At 44.2% G+C, this 23,230-nt stretch overlaps 2 protein-coding genes across 4 annotated transcripts in view; both read right to left on the bottom strand.

Moving 5' to 3' along the window:
- LOC119734333 (neurogenic locus notch homolog protein 1-like) overlaps positions 1–1,783 on the bottom strand; it is a 63,761-nt gene extending 61,978 nt beyond the window's left edge. Inside the window, exon 1 of the mRNA XM_038207776.1 lies at positions 1,437–1,783. Within this exon, the coding sequence (XP_038063704.1) occupies positions 1,437–1,539 (103 nt within the window). The 5' untranslated portion in view covers positions 1,540–1,783. The remainder of the gene's footprint in view (positions 1–1,436) is intronic.
- A 4,318-nt stretch (positions 1,784–6,101) lies between these two features.
- LOC119734198 (neurogenic locus Notch protein-like) overlaps positions 6,102–23,230 on the bottom strand; it is a 55,841-nt gene continuing 38,712 nt past the window's right edge. For 2 of the 3 annotated variants that reach the window (XM_038207551.1, XM_038207552.1), the window contains 15 exons: positions 22,977–23,210; positions 22,433–22,588; positions 21,596–21,781; positions 20,881–21,108; positions 20,151–20,384; positions 19,099–19,788; positions 18,374–18,529; positions 17,564–17,792; positions 17,022–17,223; positions 13,914–14,073; positions 12,266–12,443; positions 11,344–11,483; positions 10,539–10,772; positions 9,717–9,820; positions 6,102–9,014 (listed from right to left, as the gene is read on the bottom strand). In XM_038207551.1, coding sequence (XP_038063479.1) covers positions 8,940–9,014; positions 9,717–9,820; positions 10,539–10,772; positions 11,344–11,483; positions 12,266–12,443; positions 13,914–14,073; positions 17,022–17,223; positions 17,564–17,792; positions 18,374–18,529; positions 19,099–19,788; positions 20,151–20,384; positions 20,881–21,108; positions 21,596–21,781; positions 22,433–22,588; positions 22,977–23,210 — 3,206 coding nt within the window. In that variant the 3' untranslated portion in view covers positions 6,102–8,939. The remainder of the gene's footprint in view (positions 9,015–9,716; positions 9,821–10,538; positions 10,773–11,343; positions 11,484–12,265; positions 12,444–13,913; positions 14,074–17,021; positions 17,224–17,563; positions 17,793–18,373; positions 18,530–19,098; positions 19,789–20,150; positions 20,385–20,880; positions 21,109–21,595; positions 21,782–22,432; positions 22,589–22,976; positions 23,211–23,230) is intronic. The other variant, XM_038207553.1, reaches the window with a different exon arrangement.

The raw sequence follows: 23,230 nt of genomic DNA, 5'->3' as shown, positions 1-23,230 counted from the left end.
AAGTTTTGTTGATTTGTGTAAAAAATAACCAATCCAAACATGCAACATAAAAAAAGAAAAGAGCTTGAGATACCTGCTCTGCCTCAAGAAAGTGCAAGTTTGCTTGGTCAGTCGGGTCATTTTTTCCATATATGCCTTAATTTGTCAGCCAATAACTCGGATAGTTGGTATGTTGGTAAAGCTATTTTAACAAGCTTACTGAAAGCAAAAGTCCACTGAATAATTGGAAAGGTGCATTGACCCAAGTACTTCAAAGTACTTGACATACTGCAGATTTGAACGTCCCTGCATACAGTGCACTGACACTGCAATAATAATTACAAATGGGGGAAGAGGATTGCAGAAACGAAACAGATATCGAAATACTGCCAAGCTGTCTGCTGTAAGTGTAACCCTTCCGATAAATGCAATTAATACTGTTTCCAATGGAGGAAACAATGTTGCAACCTGATGCCACTTTTTTCTTCACCATCTCAATAAAGGTCAGTCATTGCAAAAATGATGATAAGACATGCATCTGGGACTGAGAAACATTTCTGATTTGTTATGTTAGGAAATACTTTTAAAATTTTCTTGACTCTCCATAGACTTTGTACACAACTGCTGAAGTGGGGTCAGGTTGCAACATTTTTTCCCCAATGGATCCAAGGTGACAACCCTGCTACTTTGATACATTGTAATAATGCAATCCTCATTTTTGTATACAAAGTAATACACAGTGTTACATTCTTCCAGCTACTGTGCAACACAGTTGAAAACTTGTTGTGTTGCCCTCACATGAAAAATATCAGGAGGGTCTGTCAATCAGGGATATTTTTTTTTGGGGGGGGGGGGGAGATACACATGTAGTTTTAATATAGCCCTACCCTTTCTTCTGTTTCATTCGGTTATTCTACCAACTTAGTTTTTTTCCAAAAAGTTCCGCATTTTTTTTAAATTTATGCAACTTGCAAGACAGTCATGACAGTTGGAAACTGTTCTTGGAAAATATTCTTTACTCTGCATTTACAATGAATAACCCAACCAACAATTCAACTTTCAAGCATTGTGTATTTTTTTCCCAACATTATTTTCATTAACTTCATTGTTTACACCATGCATGCAACATCCATGTCTTTGTATTTCGCCACTTTACTACAATTACAAATACAAACCCATTGGCATTACATTTTTAAACCCCCAACTACATGCACTTGCGGTACCGGTACGCACAACAGACTACAGAGTTCAGATGTTCAACAGGTTTCAAACTTGTTGATGTATCATAACTCAGTCTGCGTGTACAGTACAACTTCGCATTTCCTCAAAAAAAAAATCCCATTTAATTAATACCCTTCAACGTGTGTACTTCAAACTTCACAGTTTGGGTCAACTTCGGCCAAAGACACTCAGCTGATAATGCAAGTATTCCCCGGGTAGGCAGCACGTTACTTTACCTCGAACAACGGTCGTACACTGCAGCACGGTGTTGATAAGCACCACCACCAGTATCAAATCCAAACGGGGCATCTTAAAATCCGGTCCGAGTTTTCGTCCCATCTTGACCCTCCTCTTCTCACGACAATCTGCCTCTTTGGTCAACCATGAGTGCGGCGGTGTCCGCAAGTAAATTCCAGGCGATTCTCGGGCCGTGGTGTGAACGAATTCCCGACGAAAATGTGTGGAGTTTTGAGTTGAGTTTCCGGTTTATTGCGACAAGCACTCGTTAAAAAGTACCGAACTGAGCTCTTGGTGTTTTGTGTGTACGTCGTGTGTGTACAAAAAAAGTTAAGTCGTGTGGCTGACACAAAGCGCACGACCATTGCAATATCCATCCGCGGCAGTGAGGACCGCTCAACTATGGTAAACTATTATCATGCAAATTCATTTCGTCAGGCACGCTTTTGCCAGGGCAAGTTGAGCCGTCTTCTTTTATATACTTAATAAACCGTCCATTAAGGCCTCAAGGATTTTGGCTTTTAATCCCCGATGGTTTAGGATAAAAACTGGAATAAACTCCGCCCGGCAGAGTCCGGGGATTTAAATAGGGTACACCAGTGCCATTCGGCACTTGTTGAAGATCAGTATACCTACACGGCTGCAAGAAAGTACCGGCCCCTTATGGTGAATATTGAGAAACTGTGGTTTTCATGCACGATCACGTCTTCTTGGAACTTTATTTTCCGTAATTCTTCCCGGATGAGGGGAAACGGGGACTGGGGAATGTACAAATGTAGCTATTATGGGGCCCATAATTATAACATACGAAGAAAGGAAAACCTTCATTTTTTTTATTTATTCTTTTTTAAATAAAGATCAAAGTATTAAAGCAATCGTCCTCGGCATAAAAGGTTGATCAATTTCAGCTTTATCATAGAGCATTAGCTCCATAAATTTGTATAAGATTAACACGCACTTAATTCTTATCGGCTACACCAACGCGGTATTTTCAACAGGCATGTGCATGGTCCATTTGCACAAGCGTGGGGGGGGGGGCTACGGGGTGCCGGGGTGGGTGCCACAATGTTCTTATTTTTTTTATGTATACTACTGTGTCAAGCTTCAGTTTTGCTAAAGTGTGTAATTTATTCGTGAGGGTATACAAGTTTGTAAACAAAAAAAAATATTATTAGTTTAAACTTTTATTGATATAAATCCACCTGAATGGTGGCAGAAATGCACGGACACCAAAAAATACACAAATCTAATTATTGCATTACCAATACGGCTGAATTTGTTAAATATTCCCCTTCAAATTGAAATTCTGTGGAAATGTTGTTATTTAACCATTCTTCAGGCGTGAATACACAGTGAAAGGCAACCAGAAGGCCACGTGATGGCGGCATAACCTTGAGCACATGGTGCTGCGTGTCACAGCTGTGGGCAGTTGCGTAACGCTTCTGCTTTTAAGTTTTGCAGGAGCGTGACTTGCGCCCTCAACGGCCATAATGACCATAGTCCGTCCTAAAGGTTTCACTGTTTTGTTTTGTCACAGTGACGTAGTATGTGGCTTGCCTTCGAGTACGACTTTTTTACCGTAAAGACTAGTAAGCAAGTAAAGGGTGGATCTAGCTGATTTAGGTGAAGGCGTATCCCTGCCATAGGGGGTCCGGGGCATGCTCCTCCCCCATTCCAAGGCAATTTGAGAATAAATTTAGGAGTTTGAGACAAATTGTAATAATTTTGGGCATCATTTACGCGTATCTTTATTTTTTTCAGCGGCTGAAAGGGAGTCCAACCCCTAAAACCCCTCCCCCAAATCCGCTAACTGTAAGCTTTGCATCTTGGACAGGTAAATCGCGTAAAAAAAAGATATTGTTTTATTTTAAAAATTGTGGGGAAAATATTTCGTTTATTAATAACAAGATGGTTCACTCAAAAAAAGTTGAATCAATTAACAAAAAAGTAAGGATAATGATATTTTTGAAAATCTTATATACTTTGCGTCTGATCGTTTTTGATAACTTGTTTGGGGTCGAAAGGTCATTTTGTTCAATGACCGTTTTGAAAAAAATGACATCACAATTCATTCCAGACGATCGGTGCAAGAATATATTCTGCGGAGAAATTTATGGCAGTGTATGCAGGCCCGTCGCTAGGGAGGCAGGGGCCGAGTCCCCCCCCCCCCCCCCCCCCACCCCCGCATATGCAAAAACCATAAGCATCAAAAATTAACTACATGTGGGTGTTTTTTTCTTGTGGTGTGCCCCCATAGCTGGTACTGTGTTCAGTGGCGTCGCCAAAGGGGGGGGGGCAGGGGGGCACGTGCCCCCCCCCTGGAAAACCTAGTGCCCCCCCCCCCCCCCCGAGTGCCCCCCCCCCCCCCCCCATCAAATGCTGGTGCCCCCTATCCTCTGCAAAATTCTGCGCGTTGTTAAAATCATTACCTCAAAAATAGCAATTTCTGGAGATATCTTCAGATCGAATTTAGCATCAAATGTGGCACAATTTTGCATCTAGCCCATCCTCCGTATGCGAAAATTTTCCAAAGGGGAGGGGGGCACCCCCCTCCCCTTAGACCCCTCCCCCAGGACGGCGATCCGTATCCACCTAAGTGCCCCCCCCCACCCCCCCCCCCCCCCCCATCAAATGCTGGTGCCCCCCTGTGCCCCCCCAGACTGAAAAGTCTGGTGACGCCACTGACTGTGTTCCCCCTATGTCCAGAGCTGTCGACGGTGCTGAGTGTAATAAGTATGATATTTTGAAGGACAAGACCTCCCCAAAACAATTTCAGTGATGTCTGTTGTTAGGTCACTTTGAATGGCTTGCGACTAGACTTGAGACTGAAGGACTAGTGATTGTCTTACAATTATGAGGACTTGGGTAAAAGTTATCTTAGGCTTGACTGCAAGTGTACTTAATGATGTACATTGCGTTCAGACCTGAAGTGGCATCATCCTGAATTGTGGTGGGAAGGTGTCCAAGTTATTAACAAGGTGACCAGACGTACTTAGCATCGAAACTGAGGGGTATTATAATAATGATCCTTTTGTGGAGAGTATTACAAAAATATCCTATAAGGAGTTAGCACATATCCTCGGCTAAGTAAGATGCTTACTTGGATTTCGTCTGTTTAAAAACCTGCATTTTTTTCTTGATAATTAGTACATTATTAGAAATATCTGGTTGGGCATCTAAAACAGAATAGGGTACTAATTATTTTTTTTACCTACATGTATAATAGTCTGAAATAAGTATGTGTACAGAATTATCCTTTTGTCGTTTATTGTTTTGTTACGCAAGCCCGTAAGCAAGAGGCTGTGTGGTGGCAGCCCTGTTCATCAGGCATTGCAATGCAACTCGTCTTTCTTCTTCCTTTGGCTAGACTCACTGATGTAATTTCAAGTCAAGGCTGTCCGTTGACGAACACACTTCCTTCATCTTCAAAAATTAACAGATAATTCGTTAACCAAGGACCCAGCCAGCAACAGGCTTGCCGTGGATGCCTCATTGTCTGCTGAACAAAGAACAGAAAGCCGCGCCGAGCCGCTAAACGGCCCAGTCAGCACCGTGGGAGCACACGCAATAATTCCCGGCCTCCATTCTTCGGCGTGCTGTGCCGGCCCCCGGTCTTTAATTAGCCTTTGTTTCCTGGGCCCACGCGACCGGCACGGGGCGGCCGGTCCCCCTTGCGCGCGGTGGCCAGCCGGCGATCCCCCCACTTCTCGTGTCAAGAGGGTCCCTTGGGTCGAGCCGTGCGCACCGGCTAATTTAGGCCGCTCGTGGATTAGCAACATGGCTGCCAATCATGTGGCAAATCGGCGGCTAATCTTGCCGATTAGCGGCATAGATGGCGCTCCATCCCCGTGTGACTGGTCGGTCCCGGCCGAGGCCCTGGGCAGCGGCCAGCCAGCCTCCTTTCGCCTCCCAGCGACCCAACACAATATTTCGGCACATCTCTGGAATTGGAGAGGAGCCTGCAGCGTTCGAAACCCATGGTGGCTTCATTCACGAGAGTAAAATATCCGTGATTAATTATGCACGATAGTTACGCAGCTTCAGACCTTGACGCAACCAACCAGAGTTTTCTCACGGTTTCTCCGCTTGGCTGCATCATTTGGGCGACCATTGTGACCCATAATCTGCATGACAAACGCGTTATTTTTAGCCAATAGCGTCACAATGAAGACAGTCAATCGGGCGTGACGCTTGGTTATTGGATGATTAGTGACGATTTCGAGTTTGACTTAAAAAATTGCGTTTATAAAAGAGAAGGACTGTCCCACCGACCCAGCAACAGGAAATTTCAGAGGAAATTTGATGGACTGAAATTTGAGTTTCAATTAAAGTTGTTTTCGTAAAGGTATATACAAGCAAATTTTCGATGGCATCGAATGCGGAAGGTACGGTGTGCACTGTCAGTGTCAAAACTCAATATTGGGAGAAAGGATCTGTTTTCGATCGGAATCGATTCATGTGTATCTACTCCGAACATATTCCGAACATAGAGGGCGCATTATAACATGTTGCATGGCATTATTTTTTTATGACCTTTTTCAATGTGCAATGATTTAACAGTAGGCCTATATATTCTATAAAAACTGCTAGAAAGATCGAGTAAGAAGAGTTTATTCCAAAATGCGATATCACATCCATTTGAAGAAAAAAAATTAGACAATTTGCACGGTTATAAACAATTTAATGAATAAAAAAAAATATTACAACTTTTTCTGATGTTAATTTTCGCTTTATTGTATTCTTAAATTATATTTAACTACCGTTACATAACAGTCATCGAAATTAACTTTGGCCAGCCGGAGGAGAGCGGACTCTACAAGTACAAAGTAAAAAAAATGGCGTGTATCGCGTTTTGAAAATACATGTAAAATCTAAGGAAGTACCGGTACCAGTTTACTAGATAATTGAAAACAATATATATAGTAAGGATGATTGTGGTTACATTTTAAAATGCAACTGGCATATATTGTTCTATGCTGAGTTGTCAATTTCGTCATAATATTTATATCGATAGTTTGACGAGTTTGGATGATGACATCTGCCCTTCCTCGCAAACCTAATTGGTTTATTCAAGGCTTGCATCCCAACAAGGAAGTCATACGAATTGACAGGAGTCAGGTTTGGCGTAGCGGTACTTTCCTCGCCTTCCACCGCTGTCACCCGGGTTCGAATCCCACCCGCCCTGGCCAATAGGTGGATCCCTACCTGTACCGGGTTTTCCTCAGAATATTCTTCTGGACTCTTCCGCTTACCTCTAAAACTGTAATTTCTTCTCATTGTCTCTATACAGGTTTCTTGAGGCTTTCGAGCTACAGTACCTAGGGCACTGTCGAGGAATCCTTGGTGTCGTGACCAGAAATAAAGTAAATAAAATATTAAACTCATCTTTCGAAATACATTCTATGATTAACATTCTATGATCACAACGATGTGGGTTTTTTTTTTTTCAATTGAGAGGTCTTCCTCCCGCCTTGTGTATCCCCCTGCACCAGCTTGGTGAGCGTCCCAAACTCCTAAGATCACGGTCGGAAAAACCTGGGACTTTACACAAAGTTTGGTTTTACGTTGAATCGCCCACTCCATAAACAAGCATAGCAGATGGAAGTATGGCAAATCACAATTTGTCATGTCAGTCATGCTGTTTAATTTTGGATAGAACTTGCGTCCAGAACAATCGTTTACCCACTGGGTGATTGTTGTTATAACCGAGCTGGGCTGCATTCCTCGCATAATTGCCCATGACCTTGCTGACATTATATTGCTTGGTCAGGGTAGAGTTCTCACAGTCGTTCCACAGTTGATTTTTTTTTACAGTTGCTAAAATGATGGAATGGGGAATTAGGAATATATGGGGTTCATATATCTGAAACAGTATCAGCCAAAATAATAGCCTTGAACAAAACAAAAGATAAGTTGGGGGAAAAAATGAGTATACAATAAAAAGAAATTCAACTATTTTCAGGTGGGCGGGGCCATGGGTTGGTGAATTAAAGGTGTGGCCCGGGGGTTGGAGGTTGGAAGAATTTTTAAATAGAGCTACACTTTTTTTCATTTTACTTATTACCCCCCCCCCCCCCTCCCCTCCCAACTGCAACCGGACCCCAAAATAGAGAGACATGGTCTGTCCAGAACTGCACTGGTCACGGCTTTCGAAAAGAACTCGCGGGTAGGCGAACTTTAAAACAAAAGCACCAAAAACTAACCACTACCTTTACATAAAATGATATTACAATGGTCACACGTACCCAGGACGTACCCCATCCCTCCCGTATAAAACTGGGATGATTCTGTTTCCCAACTTCTGGCGGGAAAGAACAAATAATCAGTTGACTCGGGGAAAAAGTTGACGAGGTTACCGCGTGCGTGTATTAGTGACAAAATAGACGCGTGCCTCTTGCAAAATAAGCAACCTGCAGCGGTCGCGTGACGAGGTCGACAGGTTTCACCAATTGAAACCCTGCAGTGCAGGACCGCTCACGACCCCCGCCTATTCCCGCTATGAGCATGTCCGGAGATTTTTACCATAACGGCAGGAGAAAATATAATTTGTTTTCCAGAGCGCCCGTTTTCACTTTCGAGAAGTGAAATGATTCAATTTTGACGCAAGTTAAAGATTCTTGTTGATTTTTACGATGATTTTGTTACTTTTTCTTCTAAGAACAAGTGTATGTACTGTATTTAAAACCCTCGGATGGGAAGAGTTAGGGGAGGTTAAAGTGAGGTTTAAATAAGCACATGGGCCGACAGGGCTAGCTAGAGGGCGGTATACTAGTATAAGACGCGACACTAATAAATGCACCGTGAAGGATCATTTGTGTTTAACCTCGTTTTTCAGGGGGAAAAAAGCAACACCAAACTGCAATGAAAATAAAGCTAGATGGTTAATTGATCCCTTTGACGTTGCAATGTTTTGATTTTGGGGTAGTATTACCTGGCTTTTCAATTTGGCTCCAGAAACTAAACATGGTTTTATTATATGGCTATGGTATGCATAGACATAAAGAACTGGTTCCACTAAATAAGCATACCGCCCTCTGCCGTTGAACGGCTCTTCGCGATCGTACTGTACTGGTACCCGGAGAGCGGAGTACGCACGGGTACGGGTTTCAACGTAGCGCGTGTCGGGTACCAGCTGTATGTTTAGAGGAAACCTGGGCTGCAGACATCTTCAGAAAATGCGACATTTGAAATACTGCACCAAGCTCCGCTCTGCAAAAGAAATGAGTATTTGTGAGTAACTGCGTAACTATAGAGCAAGAAATAGGAATTTGTAGGGGGAACTCGGGAGGGTAAAAATGGCAAATCACGAATTTAATAACCGGCCGTCTTCGCAGTTGTTTCCAGCAGCTCGGGCAATGAAGCAGACGAGCACGACCATGGCCACAGGTCTGGTACCTGGAGTCAACACCTTGACTTCCCCTGTGTCCAAGCAGAGGCAGGTCGAACGACCAATGGCAAGCACACCCACAGCACAAGTTGTTGGGGGAGTGTCGCGCATAGCCTCAGGGGCCCGAGTTCTGGCAAGGGTTGGTATCACACATGGTCACCGGTTCCCCGCAGATGTTCCCTTTAAAGTCCTGAATAGTGCACAAGGTCAAATCCAAGAACAGGTATTAAAGTAGTTCATGTACTCCCTTATACACTCACACAGGCACTAGCACGTTTGTTTATGGTGTAAAGCGAGGATTTTCTTTTGTTCCTCTTCCCTTTTCCTTTGTTTACACTTTTTTGCAACAGCTCTCATTGGTTTTTGTACACGTTTTCTAATCGTGGTTGTCCTCGATTTGGTTCCTGTCCTCGATTCACCAATGATGTTGCACTTGTGTGTCCTCGATTTACACCATTAACAAACTCAATCGTGGACCCCTTATCGTCCTTCTTTAGTCTGTACTTTAACTTTTTAGTAACAGCTCTCATTGATTTGAACTCGAATCTCAATCGTGGACCTTTTGTCAAATCGTGGACCCTACTGTCCCCTATTGTTCAAGGTCCACGATTTGAATGCATATACAAACTCACACTCACATTCAAGTATTTTTAGACTGCTCATCACAATGCACTCAACGAGTTTCCAAGGGTTCTCAAGTAATCTTCCCCACATGTTCTAAAATTTATTCTCGTGCTCATAATGGACCTTTATCGCTAAATTCACACAAAAAAATGGAATACAAATTGCAGTAAAAAACTTCATTTCACTTGAGGCAACACCTCAACAGCATACTAGATGTGTACATTTGAGTAGTGCTGTGTATTCACAGTGCAATGTTACTAATATTTACCTGTGTGCACTGGCAATGGAATCCGCTCCTAGTGATGGTGCATGTACCTTCATTCTGGCAAGGGTTGGAATCACAGTAGCGCACCTGCGTTTCACACTGCCGCCCTGTCAAACCAAAAAAAATAAGGGATCACACTCGGGATTCGCATACTTTCAACCGGAGGACATTTCTAAGCGATGATGTGACTTTGTTTTCCAGGACAGTACATCCTGTTAGTGGAGGTTACAGCCGCCACATGTAGAACTAATAGCTGCCACTTCCAATAACGCTCTCCTTGTATGAATCTAATCCAATACTTAAGGTCTGTTGAACATCAGTTTTTATCGTCGCAATCATAGAACACATCAATGACCCTTATAAGGTTAGCAGTGGAGTCCTGCCTCAGTGAGTTTATGAACAATTGTACTGTACGGGCTCTCAGAAAGCAATGAGCGTTATAGTCAAAGTCCTCACAAGTTTTCCCAACTAAATCATAAGTCAATCTCATTTCGTCCGGTGGATGTGGAAGGCCATTCAAAGATACGATGACAGAGGCGTTCTATTTGTGTTCACGGCCTGTAACTTTTGAACTCAAGAATGATTTGGCTTGTGATTAACCCAAACAGTCCTGAATCTTCCAATTTTAATATGATTTTGCACACCCCCCATAGGTAGTTAGGGTTGATAAGTAAAGGATCATACAATTGTGTACATAACATAATGTCAGGGAAGTGAAAACCCCAATATTAAATTTTTTCTCTTTTCTTCCCGTCTCGCAATCCCTTCTCAGCCCACATATGAGCAGCCAGCTCAACCTCCTGAGAGTAATGCGCCCAGACCTACCTTCGTAGCCCAGATTGCAGACGCACTCAAAGTCGTTGACTTTCTGGATGCAGCTGGAGGTTCCCGCCGGGTGGCAGGGCATGCTCAGACACTCGTTGATGTCGCCCTCGCAGCGCTGGCCGACGTAGCCTGCCGGGCAGTCGCAGGTGAAGCTGCCGATCAGGTCCCGGCAGGTGCCGTCGTGGAAGCACGCCCCCGAGAAGCAGTCGTTGTTGTTGATCTGGCAGTTTATGCCTGTGAAATTGCGAGAGGCCCAAACAGGTTACGTTAACCCCAACCTTCCCACATTCTCCAAAAGCCTCTTTGCAAAATGGGAGGATTTTGCAGGATTGAGGCTATAGGGCCAAAATGTGTGGCTTATTTTGGAGGATGCAGTGTGTCAAGGTCTTAGGCCGGACCTTGCACTATTTATGCTCAGCCGTGCATAAATTTAGGCCTACATTATACTTCATATCCTCCGCACTGCTCCAGGATGTCACTGGCTCTGCCTCAACGTATTGACAGTGATTCCTGGAAGATTTTGAAGGATTGAGGCAGTGGTCACCCCTCCAAAGTACCTCATTGAGGCTGTATGCAATTTTTACATGGAGGCAGTTGGAGGATTTTGCGGGATTGAGATTGCATCCTAGCGAAAATGCCTAGATAGTTTAGGGTAAAGGTACTCAAGTACAGATGGACATCCGTACGTCCAAAATGCAGACAAAGTTAAATATCATTGAAGAGTGTCAAGAGTCAATCCGCGAAAGACAGAGCAATAAGTTCATGAGATGCTACTCGGTCAAAGGTCAGGGGTCAATGCACTCACCTTCAGTGCCAGACTTGCAGGAGCAGCTGTAGGAATTGACCAGGTCGTGGCAGACGCCGCCGTGCATGCACGGAGAGCTGGCGCACTCGTCCACGTTGTTCTCGCAGTTCAGTCCCTCAAAGCCTGCCACACAGGAACAGCTGCAGGACAAAAAGAAGGACATTGTTGCGATATTCCAGTAGCAAATTCGTGTGAAGTTCCAGCGTCAGATCCAAGATGAATTCAACTCTGTGTTCTTGTGGATACAGCCTCAGATGATTATAGAAATAATTTGGTAAAGGCCAAAGGTTTGGCCGTTGCAACTTAGTACCCTGTTGTATCTTTATGTTGCAACGATAAATTCTACATCCAGCCGCAACAACGATGTCTATTCACTGCTCAATGTAGTTCTTACTTTAAATTTAACCAATTTTTATAAAATAAATTAGTGGCAAGTAATATTGGATCTAGTGGCTCTATTTACGTTTTTTTCATGAAAGTCTTTACTCACTACTGAAACAAAAACTTCAAAAGAAAAAAAAACATTTTCATGACCTTAAGGTCACTCGAGGTTTTACCCTGAGGTACCCCAAAAAACCCTGTTAAACCTTGTAGATCAAGGTTTTACCCTGAGGTAACCCACAAAACCCAGTTAAACCTCCTAAAACCTCGGGTAAACCTCCAGTTACCACCTCTTTAATTTTGCATTCTCCTCTAAGTGTTTCAGATAGCTGATGATTGTCAAAAGCACACATCCACTGTTTGGTAATGCAGCACCTGTTAGAGCCAAAGTCCCTCACCATAAAAATCTCAGCGTTTTTTTAAGTGTTTTTGTTTAAGTAGCAGCCCAAAACAAACCTCAGTCTACAATTTTCAGGAAACAATGCCAAGAATTCAGAAAAAAATAACCACCGACTCTGTTTTAAATTTGAGGCGTGCCTACCTGTACTCATTAACTCCGTCACGGCAGGTCCCCCCATTCTGACAGGGCGCCGACGCACACTCCCGTATGTTGGTCTCACAGTAGCTTCCCCGGAAACCGGGCAGGCACTGGCATATGTGGCTGTTGCCGTGGGTCTGGCAGGTGCCGCCATTGAGGCACAGGTTCTCTACTGTCACGCCTGCGAGAGGAAACAGAGCACATCAACCACGGAGATCACATGGGATGCCACAATGGATGGGTTGTAATTACTTTTCCCCCAGAATTACTGTTTTTAAAGGTGTAGTCCATCATTTGTAATTTGTGCATTTTGTTCGTTTGAAGCAACAAAAGAGTTCAAAATCTAATGAAGGATACTGAGCAACTAACCTGATGAAGTTTCAGCTAAGCTTCAGCTGTACATTCCGAGAAAAACAGCATTCTAAGATCTCAATTTCAAATTAAAAGTTGCTGAATCATGTTTTGAATTGTTTTGAATTGCAACTATACGCCACGTCGCGCACTGATCCGACGAATTATAACAACCGCGCGCGCGTGTGCGTCGTTCGAATACTTGTGCGCGCTGCGCTGAATAACAAAACGAACTACTAATTTAAATTTTCCTACGGTGCTTCTTAAGAATCACCGTTGGAACTGCCTTCTTTCGTTGATTACTTCAAAATGACAGCTTCCCAGAAAGAATAATGTCACAGGGAGTTTAGTCTCCTTACTATCTTTCAACCAAGTTAGTTTTTCAACAATAATTACGCCAGTTACTTTTCGGATGGCTGCAAATGATGGACTCTACCTTTAAGATATTTTCCAGGTGAAATAAGCTGTCTCTTAGGAATGCACTCTGCTGAAACGCACATTGGAGTGCTGTCGTCCAATGGTTACAGTATTCCACGCGCGTGCCGTGGTACGTGAGTTCGAACCCTGGTGCTTGTGTTCTTAGGCAAGGCACTTTACTACAATTGCCTCTCGCCACCCAGGAGCATAAATGGGTACCTGCGAAGGTAGTGACCAGAATGCGCTGGTCTCGAGCTGCAGCTAAAATTGGTCTCGTGGCCTGATGAACAGGGGTAATAATTGTGAAGCGTTTTGAGACCTTTGGTATAAAAGCGCTATATAAGCACCACATCATTTATTAAAACATGCCGGTTTGGCTGAGAAACAAACATTTAAACGAGAAAAATTTAGAGCTGAGAAAGATTTATTTGTGTTTGTGAAAATGTTAAGATGTTGGCTGTTGCTTTTAAAAGTTTGTCCCTGTTGCTTGCATATCATTCGACTGATTTGCATTTTTTTCATGAATCATTTTTTACTACTGCACAGTTCCCGATCAATCAAAATCTGCATGCCAATAAAAACCTGGAAACCTCGGCAGCACAACACAATAAACTTGTTACAAATGTAAGAAATGTGGAAATACAACCGATATGAACTGAAAATAGCCAAAAATAAAGAAAACAACTGCAGGCAATCGATAATAAATTGTGCGTAATGCAGTAAACATCTGTTCATCAAACTCGGGTCTCCAGGCCCAAAAAAGTATCGCAATGTATGTTGCTACTGACTGGTACCCTGCTCAATATCACATGGAGTTCCAAGGCAATATTTCCTGCCAAAAGCCTCCCCGGGCAATAGTGGATCCCAGAGGTAAATAGTTTACCTTTTTCTGACGCGGCGACGTCGCAGGACACTTGGTGGACGTCGCACAGGGAACCGGCCCAGGCGCCCTCACATGTGCACGTATACCGGTTGTCGGTCTGCGTGCAGGTGGCCCCATTGGAGCAGGGGTTGATTTCAGCGCTGCACCAGTCAACCAGATCCTGCGTGGGAAAAAAAAAGAAAAAAAGAAACCCATTGACGACTGACTAACAATGAGGCGCTGAGAGTAACTGGAGCATGGCCACTATAGAGTAGCGGTTGTATCATCTCTGATGGTGCAGTCAGGCGCGAAGTCATGAATACAGGGGATTTATTTGGGGAAGCCCGCATATTTCTGAGGGCAAGTCCGGGTCGGAAGTAATTGGAGCGACTGCCTGGGAAGTGGATCAGCGTCGTGACTACAATGGACAGGTGGCCAGCGAACCACAGGCAAACAGGCCGTGTGAAACAATGAGCGACAAAGTCACTATGTTTTTTTTATGTGCCGCGCTAAAGAAGTTACAAAACAACAATACATTGAAACTTGTCATCTTTCTTTAAGTATTGGACTCTACTCTACCCATTTTATCAGACTGCAAACAATATTTTACAATGAAGCTAAACAAATATATATTTGGGGAAAATGCCTTTTGTTCAGAGTCCTACATGTATATCTTTTCAAAGCATTTTTTTGTGCACGAGGTTAGAGGCAGGGGCACAACTTTAGCAATAGCCCGCTAGCCAAATGCTAGTCAAAACAGCGGCGGGCTAGTCAAACTATTCCTTAAGTAGCCCGGCTGGCGAGTCACAAATTATTGGGCTACGGCAAAGATGAAAGGACGGGGAGAAAAATAACTCATGAAATTCAGAAAGCAAACAGGTATCAATTTGTGTCTAATTTTACTGCTAAGGGTTAAATTATTACATCTGTTTATTAAAAACACTGACAAGATTGCCTCAGGAAACACGTTTTACATGTATGCACACTGTTGTTTATAAGACACTATATAAAAGAAAAACATGCAGACTAGTGAAAATGCCTGCAGGCTAGTTAAGAGTCCGTTTCAGCAGCCCAGCTGGCTAGTGGAAAAAAAAAGTTAAGGTCGAACCCTGTGAGTGATCTTTCGAATTTTGTTTACAAAAATTGTTATCACAAGACAAATCAAAGGGACTAATTTCAGAGCACTCTGCAAACACTCTGGCGAAACATAAAACACAACTTTCCATGCAAAAAATTAGAAGTAAAACCCATGCTTGACAGTTGTCTTCCAGTAGTATGCACCATATCAGCTAATGCAATGCAATGTTGGTCCATTGTCAAGCCAAGTAAACAGGTCAAAACAGACACTTTGTTTGACAACAATAGCTGAGCTACACATTGGATGCGCAGCTGCCGTGAAAATGCTTCAACCCAAATTAGAACTTCCGTTATTTTAAACTGGGTTTCTAAACTGGGTTTTAAAAGTGCTAGGTGCCAGCAAAAAAACATCTCGGCAAGGCTCGTTTACACAAGAGACAGTCCATTCACAGAAACGAGGTCATTCAAATCCCCGAGCCATCGCTCATGTCTGCTCCAGAAATGACAGTTAATAGATCACCAAGTTCAATTGAACATGCACAACATACTTGTATATTGTACATTGTTTCCTCGACACAAAGTCATTAATTATAACCAAATATGGGAACAGCTAACCCAGAAAATGTAACCCAGTTTTTATACCCAAGTGATTCTCCATTCTGTTCCCATTATGTCAAAGCCAACTGGCGACAATGTAGCGAAGTCAATAAGTTGCAAAATGGTGAAGCAAAGTTTCTTGATCGACCTTGCTCAAGGGTAGTCTGAGTATCACCCGTTATCCACGGAACCAAGTATTGTATAACATCCGATATGTCTAGACATGCAGATATATGCAAGCCACGCACCAGCCAACTGGAGTCGACTTTTTACTAAATCGTGACGTCATTTCATTCCCAAATCAGGACTAAATGGTTTGATTGGTCAAATCGAATGTGCAGTGTTTTGTAATACAACAACAGCCGGGCGCGATATCGCATAACATGATACAGAGCGCGGGACACATTTTTTTTTTATCCATTGTCTATGATGCGCAATGGGTGAATGACCGAAGACCCGGTATGGAAAGCGCCCGCTGATTGGTCAAAATCTAGGATGTCAAGAGGCGGGGTCTTGACTAATTATTCAACGAATCTGTTCACGCATAATAGCCCATGGCTTTCGCCATGGTCTATTACATAGATTAGCTCAAGGGTACCGACAAGATAGAAAAAAACAAAGGCTCCAATGTGTAACAGATCTTTCATTTCCGCCACTTTGAGTCACAAAATGCAGCGCAGATAATTTCAAAACAGAGCCCACCAATAAACCCATTGACCACAACTGCGTGGTATAACCGAGGTTGGCACCTCAGTCGTACAGATGTGACATGCCTTCTTCAAAATTAAGTTACACGTACGCATTCATTTTTGGCAAGGCAAGGCATCACAGAGTTTCACACACAAGACTTGCGTACAGGCAAGGTTCCAACTCAGTCAAGGCTTTAAATTGTGGTTGCCAGATTAGTCTGTAACTTGATCACATTCAATAAGGGCCCGTGACCATTCAGCCCTGGTATGAAGAGGCCCCCCCCCAGTCCCTCGTCCAGTCCAGAGCCAGTCCGCTTTTCAGCCCAGTCTCATCCAGTTCATGGGCCTGTCTGTCCAGAAGTTTTGAAATCAGTCAGGTGCATCAATTTATTACCCTTAAGAGAACGTCCAGGGAAGAACATCAGAAGAGTTATCGGATTAAAGATAAAATCCTTCCAAACGCCTTGTTAATTTACAGTCTCATTGTGCGCGAAACCGCATGGCAGGGGGTTTGATCTGTGCCGATGAAAGTGTTCTATTGTTTCGCACTGAGAGATGAAACCACAAGCGGGTTTCTTCTGGGATATATCACATGTGTCAATACTTGCAAACAATTGACCCAGGGATAGAGCAGTTTCTGATCAGCCATCGGACCAGCTCCTAGACCGGTAACTGGGCTGGTACGAAAGGACATTTTGGGCGGGGACGAGCTTATCGGGGGGCCCTTTTCATACCAGGGCTGAATGGTCACGGGCCCAAAACTTACCTGGCAGTTCTCCCCAAGGTAGCCCAGCACACAGTTGCAGGTGTAGTAGCCTGTATGGTCCACGCAGGTGGCCCCGTTCTGGCAGAGGTTGGAGCTGCACTCGTCCACCTGGTATTGGCAGTTGGGGCCGACGTGGCCAGGTGTGCAGTGACAGGTGTATTCATTGACTCCATCGATGCATGTACCTCCATACAGACAAGAGCTTGGACAGGAAGAAGACATGTTTTTTTTCAATTAAAAAAAAGTCTCTCACACAAAAACTATTATGGTATACAGGGGAATAAATTCTCAACCTTTCAATTTTTTGCGACAAAGCAAACCAACATTTTAAAAACACACAAACTTTGCAATGTACGATGTGAACAATTCTCAAGGTTATTATAATAGGTTATAATACAGGTGCTAATAGGTTAAACCACATTTCCTCTTGATTCTTTTCAATTTTTTTTCCAGACTTATGCACTTCACATCTGCAAACATCTTAAACCCCTCCCCCCCCCAAAAAAAACATTTGTGCTATCTAGTCTGGTTCCCCAGTTTACCTCTCAGTGCAGTCCATGTCGTTGGTCTGGCAGTAGACTCCGCTGTAACCCAGCGTGCAGGCGCAGGTGAAGCTGGAGACGTAGTCATGGCAGGTGGCGCCGTTCCGGCACGGGATGGACTCACACTCGTCTGTGTCCGTCTCGCAGTTCTTGCCCGTAAAGCCCGGCAGGCACGCGCAGGTGTAGTCGTTGGTCTTGTCAAAGCAGGCCGCGCCGTTCTGGCAAGGGTCTGGGAGAAAAGAAAAATTGAATGCATAAATTGACTCGTACAAAACTAAGGAAGTTTAAATGACAAAAATCTGACTAACTAAGTGCTCCAAAGTAGGCACTGGCTTTCTGGAGAAATTGAGGGCACTATTTTGAGCTGGTAAACTCTTTTATTTACCCAAATTTACCCATTCCAAGTAACGCCTGCTTATTGTGTCTGCCGTATCTCAAAAAAAGTTGACTTGACTGCTGAGTATATTGCGCTATTGCACTGGGAAAATTAATGCACATTGATGACTTTGCTAAACATTTAAAATTCCGAGTTACTTTAATATTTCACCTTTTGGAAAAGTTGTTGGGGTTCACACCTGTTTCAACTCTAGCCTGCCCTCTTTTTTTTTGTAAGGGAAGTGGAATATGAGGTAATGATCAATCTGTTCCGAATCTCTCCTATAGAAAGCTGCATGCCATGAAGGGCAAGCTGCTTTTCCGTTCTCCATTCTTGCAATACAAACACACAACTTCACCAAAATGGTTCCATAACGCAGTGCATCAATCTGTAGGTTGCAAATTTGTTTTTTTGTTTTTTTGCATTAAACTCACCAGACTCGCATTCATCGATGTTGGTTATGCAGTCCTGACCGCCGAATCCTGGGGGACAGATGCACTCATAGGAACCAAAGGTGTTGTTGCAGATTGCACCGTTGTGGCAGGGCGGGTACTCACCGCACTCGTCAATATCTCGGTTGCAGAATTCACCTGTATGTATGGGATAATTGATTTTGAAATTTGACATCTAGAAAACAGGGTGCAATATGAAAAAAGGTTAATACAGCGTTTTAATTTTTTTTACCCTAATTGAGGAAAGAATGTTGGATCCTGACGCCACTTTTTTTTCATCATGTATTATCTCGGTGAAGGTCAGTCATTGCAAACAAAGTTTGAAAGACATGAATTTAGGACTGAGGAACATTTCCAATTTCGAAAATACTTTGCAAATGCACTTGACTCTTCGTCGACTTTGTATACAACCAAAGAAGTGGCATCTGAATATTATATTCTTTCCCTGTTTGAAACCATATCAACATCAAAACACACTCCTTTTAGGTTGCACTTTAATTGTAGGCATATCCAGACCCCAGAAAAACAGAAATGTTTTTTTTTGCACCAACTAGTCCAAATTTGAAGTGCTGTAGAAAGGTGAGGTTGTACAGTGCTGATGGCACAATGTTGTAGTTTCAACACAACAAGTTACCACAGCTGTTGCGTGCTCAGGTGCCATAGGGTACAGTAGTGAGTACCCTGGCTAGAGTAACGGTTCTGTTTACCTGTGTAGCCATTTGGACAGCTGCAGGAGTATCCATTGTAACTGGGGAACGGTTCGCATGTAGCACCGTTCTCACATCGGTGGTTCTCGCAAGGTTGCAGCAGGTCCTCGCAAACCTCCCCGGTATACGGCGGGATGCAGACGCACTCAAACGAGTTGACCGCGTCGATGCAGGTCCCGTTGTTGCGGCAAGGGTACCCCACGCAGTCGTCGACGTTGCTCTCGCAGTTGGTGCCCGCGTAGCCCTCGGGACACTCGCAGACGTAGTAGTCCAGGCCGCTGGCGCAGCGGCCGCCGTGCTGACAGGGGTTGGAGGCGCACTCGTCGATGTCGGCATTGCAGCGGGGCCCGCCGTAGCCCCGCACGCACTCGCAGGCGTACTCATTGACGCCGTCCTGGCAGGTGCCGCCGTTTGAGCAGGGCGAGCTCTCACACTCGTTAATGCTTGAAAAGCAGAGGGCGTCGTGGTAGCCCGAGGGGCAGGTGCAGATGAACTTGTTGATGTCGTCGTGGCAGGTGCCCCCGTTGGCGCAAGGGTTGGAGGCACACTCGTCTATGTTGACCTCACAGAGTAGTCCCTCATAACCTGCCAGACACTCGCATTCATATCCGTTGATTAAATCGTTACACAATCCACCATTCTGACATGGGTTGGACGAGCACTCGTAAGTGTTTATGGAACAAGTGGCACCTGTAACAAAACGTTAGTGATTAGTTTTGTGAGAAATCAAATTTGCAAGCAAGAAAATTATTCACAACATTTGTTGTACTCCTCCTCACATTACTTTGCCTTCCAGAATCCAAACACTTCCAAACTGCTAATTCATGAATAGGGGAAGATTTCGCTTTATTGTTTTTCAAAGCGTCTGGCATTTCAAGGCCTTCCCCAAAATATATATGGAGCACGCTACAAACTGCTTCCATGAAAGTCTTTGCTGACAGGCTTTGTGCAGGGGGAAGGTGTGTCACAAAACAACCACTAGATGACCTACGCTCCTCAATGGAACTTGCTTCATATTACACCAAGGTTTGGTATTTTTTCAGTGATCTTACCAGTGGTCCCTGGGGCACAGACGCACTGGTAGGCCCCAACCAGGCCGATGCAGGTCCCGCCGTTCTGGCAGGGCTCGTCCAGGCACTCGTCAATCTGGTTCTCGCACAGCCGGCCCTCGTAGCCCAAGTTGCAGATGCAGGTGAAGCCGTTGAGGGCATCCTGGCAGCGGCCGTTGAAGCAGGAGTCGTGCTGGCAATCGTCGTAGTCAGTCTCGCAGTCCACGCCAGTGTAGCCTGCAGGACAGGGGAGAAAAAAAAAACAGACGCATACATAACCTTGGCTGGGACTTCTCAAGGGTAGCAGTTGCATCCCTAGCAGTGCATTTTTGTTTCATCGGGGATGGATAATGAGTTATTGCCAAAAAAACTGTCTACGCCAGATACGTAAATGACATTCTTACAGAATGCCTCTTAGGAGACCCACTAACCGGGTTCCCGAGTAAAAAAAAAACCATCCAAGCTGGCAAGTATTCGTCCCTTAGTATTAGTCAGCTAAGGAGGCTGGCCTAACAAATCATACTTGACGATTCTGATGCCAAATCAACCTCTGCCTGATTTTCTTAGGAAGTAAGCTAAAATTGCCATTCGCAAAATTACTGTGCTAAACAAAAACAAAAATCAGCTGAGAAGCAGTCACAATCAATACACGTCTGATGAGATTCTGTAGCTGGTAACATGCAAATAAGCAGATATTTTTTTTTTTCTGTGCTAAGCTGATGTCTATGCTTACCTGGTAGACAACTGCATGTGTACTGATTGGCACCGTCTAGGCACGTTCCCCCGTTCTGGCAGGGGTCCGAGAGGCACTCATTGATGTTCGCCTCGCAGCGGGCCCCGGTGTAACCTTCCAGACAGTTGCACTGATACCGGCCCACCTTGTTCAGGCAGAAACCGTCGTTTAGGCAAGGGTTACTCGCGCACTCATCGATGTCGGTTTCGCAGTAGACACCTGTGTAGCCTGCAAGGTCAAGATCAGAAAGGGAAAAAATCAGATATTTGGAAGAAGTAAAAAAAAAAAAAAAGAGTATCTGCTGAAGTCAATGCAAGACGTATCACACTAATTTCAACTTGCGAGGTGCAACGTTCTATGTGGTCTTGGTCCTGAAATTCAAAGAGGAAAAAAAACAGTTTTCTTCAGACTAAGGCTTAAAAGTGTGGTATAGGATTTAGTCTTCAAAGCAGCATGTCAAAAGTCAGAATATTCTGGCTCGTTTTTGAACACTCATTTTGAGTAAGTCAGTACATTCCCAACGGAAGAAAGCCGATGGTTGTGGAAGAATGTTTCACCCCCCCTTCCGTTGCTTATAAGGAAAGCAGCATTCCTATTATGTTTCCATCTGGGCCAAACTAAGTTTGCTTATGTACTCATACAATGAAAAAGATGAGGTCAGCTATCCAGAACATTTGCCACAGTTGCTTCGCTCGTCTCTGCCTCAGTTTCTCACCTCTGACACAGACGCAATTGAACATCCCGGCCAGGTTGAGGCAGGTGCCCCCATTGACGCAAGGAGTGGATGCACACTCGTCGATGTCCACCTCACAGCGCAACCCGCTGTAACCGGGTGCGCAGTTGCAGTAAAAAGCTCCCACGGTATTGACGCACTCACTGCCATGTCCACTTTCGCAGGGATCTGTGGAGAAAACAAAAAAAATTCCTTAGTTTAAAACCCTCAGTACATACTTTTTTTAGGGGAGGAAGCGCATTCAAACCGCTCCTCTGGAGAGACGGCTTTTGCTGTGGTGATTTTGAAATATGTTAAGTACTTTAGTCAAAGGTATGTGATTTTGAGGTTTAGGCGAGGTTACTTTAAGGCTCACAAAATGGTCACTGTGAGGTTCAAAAATGGTCACTGTGGGGTACCAAAATGGTCACTGTTGGGTTTCCAAATAGTCACTGCGAGGTTACCAAATGGTCACTGTTAGTGGACCATGGTCACTGTGAGGTTCCCAAATGGTTACTGTGAGGTTCCTTAATGGTCAACGTGGTTCCTAAATGGTCACCCTGAGGTTCCTAAATGTTCACTGTGTGTGGTTCCCAAATGTTCACTTCAAGATTCCAATGTGGTCAGATGTGAGCTCGGGTTACCGTTATATAAATGTCATCTGTGAGGTTCCTCAATGAGATAACGGTGATGATTCCAAATAGTCACTATGAAGCTTAGTTCAGTGCGAGGTTTCCATGTAATCGCTGTGAGGTTCTACTTTGGAAAGCCAATGTGAGGTTTCACCTAGTTCCAATAGGCCACCTGAGAAGTGTTACAAACACAACTATGTTGACTCACCATACTCGCACTCGTCGATATCAATTGAGCAGTCGCTCCCTGTAAGACCGCCGGGACAGTGACAGACAGCATCACCGGTGCCAGGGTTGGTGTCACAGGTGGATGAGGCAGCACAGGGGCTGCTGATGCAGGCATCCTCAAGATGACAATACAATCCTGAAGGGTTACAATCAGAACTTCTTTAACCCTAATGACCAATGCACTTTTACCAGAAACCTTTCTTAGTTCTATAAAAAAAGATGTTAAGCCACATTTTTGGAGGCATGCTGTCTAAGGTTTCAAATGACTAGGTTTAGATAGCAATATGAACCTCATTAAAACTCTTTCACCAAAGCTTTTAAAACTTCATCAACAAAGTCTTACGTAAGTTGTAAACCGGTATACATTGAAAATAACTTTTATAACCACATTTTGCTGATCGCTTCTTAAAAGGAGAAGAAGCTCATGCTCCCCTCCCACTTCTCTTTACAATGCTGCTAAAATGACAGAATGTTTTCCTGATCTGTTTTTTTTTTTGACGAAGAGAGAACTCCAGTGGTCTTACCAGTGTAGCCAGCAGCACAGATGCACCTGAAGCTGGCCACGGCATCTTCACATGTGGCGCCATTTTCGCAAGGAGTCGTTTCACAGGCGTCCACATCGTGCTCGCAGTGATCCCCCTCAAAGCCGTAGACGCACATGCACTGGTAGCCTGGGGCGTTGTTGCGGCAGGTGGCGCCATTCCTGCACAGGTTTGGCTGCAGCGTGCACTCGTCCACGTCGTCTGTGCAAAGCTCGCCTGTGTGGGAGAAGAAACAA

The sequence above is a fragment of the Patiria miniata genome, unplaced genomic scaffold (assembly GCF_015706575.1).
Source record: "Patiria miniata isolate m_02_andy unplaced genomic scaffold, ASM1570657v1 HiC_scaffold_27, whole genome shotgun sequence".
NCBI lineage: Eukaryota > Metazoa > Echinodermata > Asteroidea > Valvatida > Asterinidae > Patiria > Patiria miniata.
The sequence above is the reverse complement of the archived record's forward strand: the minus strand, read 5'-3'. Positions and strand labels throughout refer to the sequence as shown.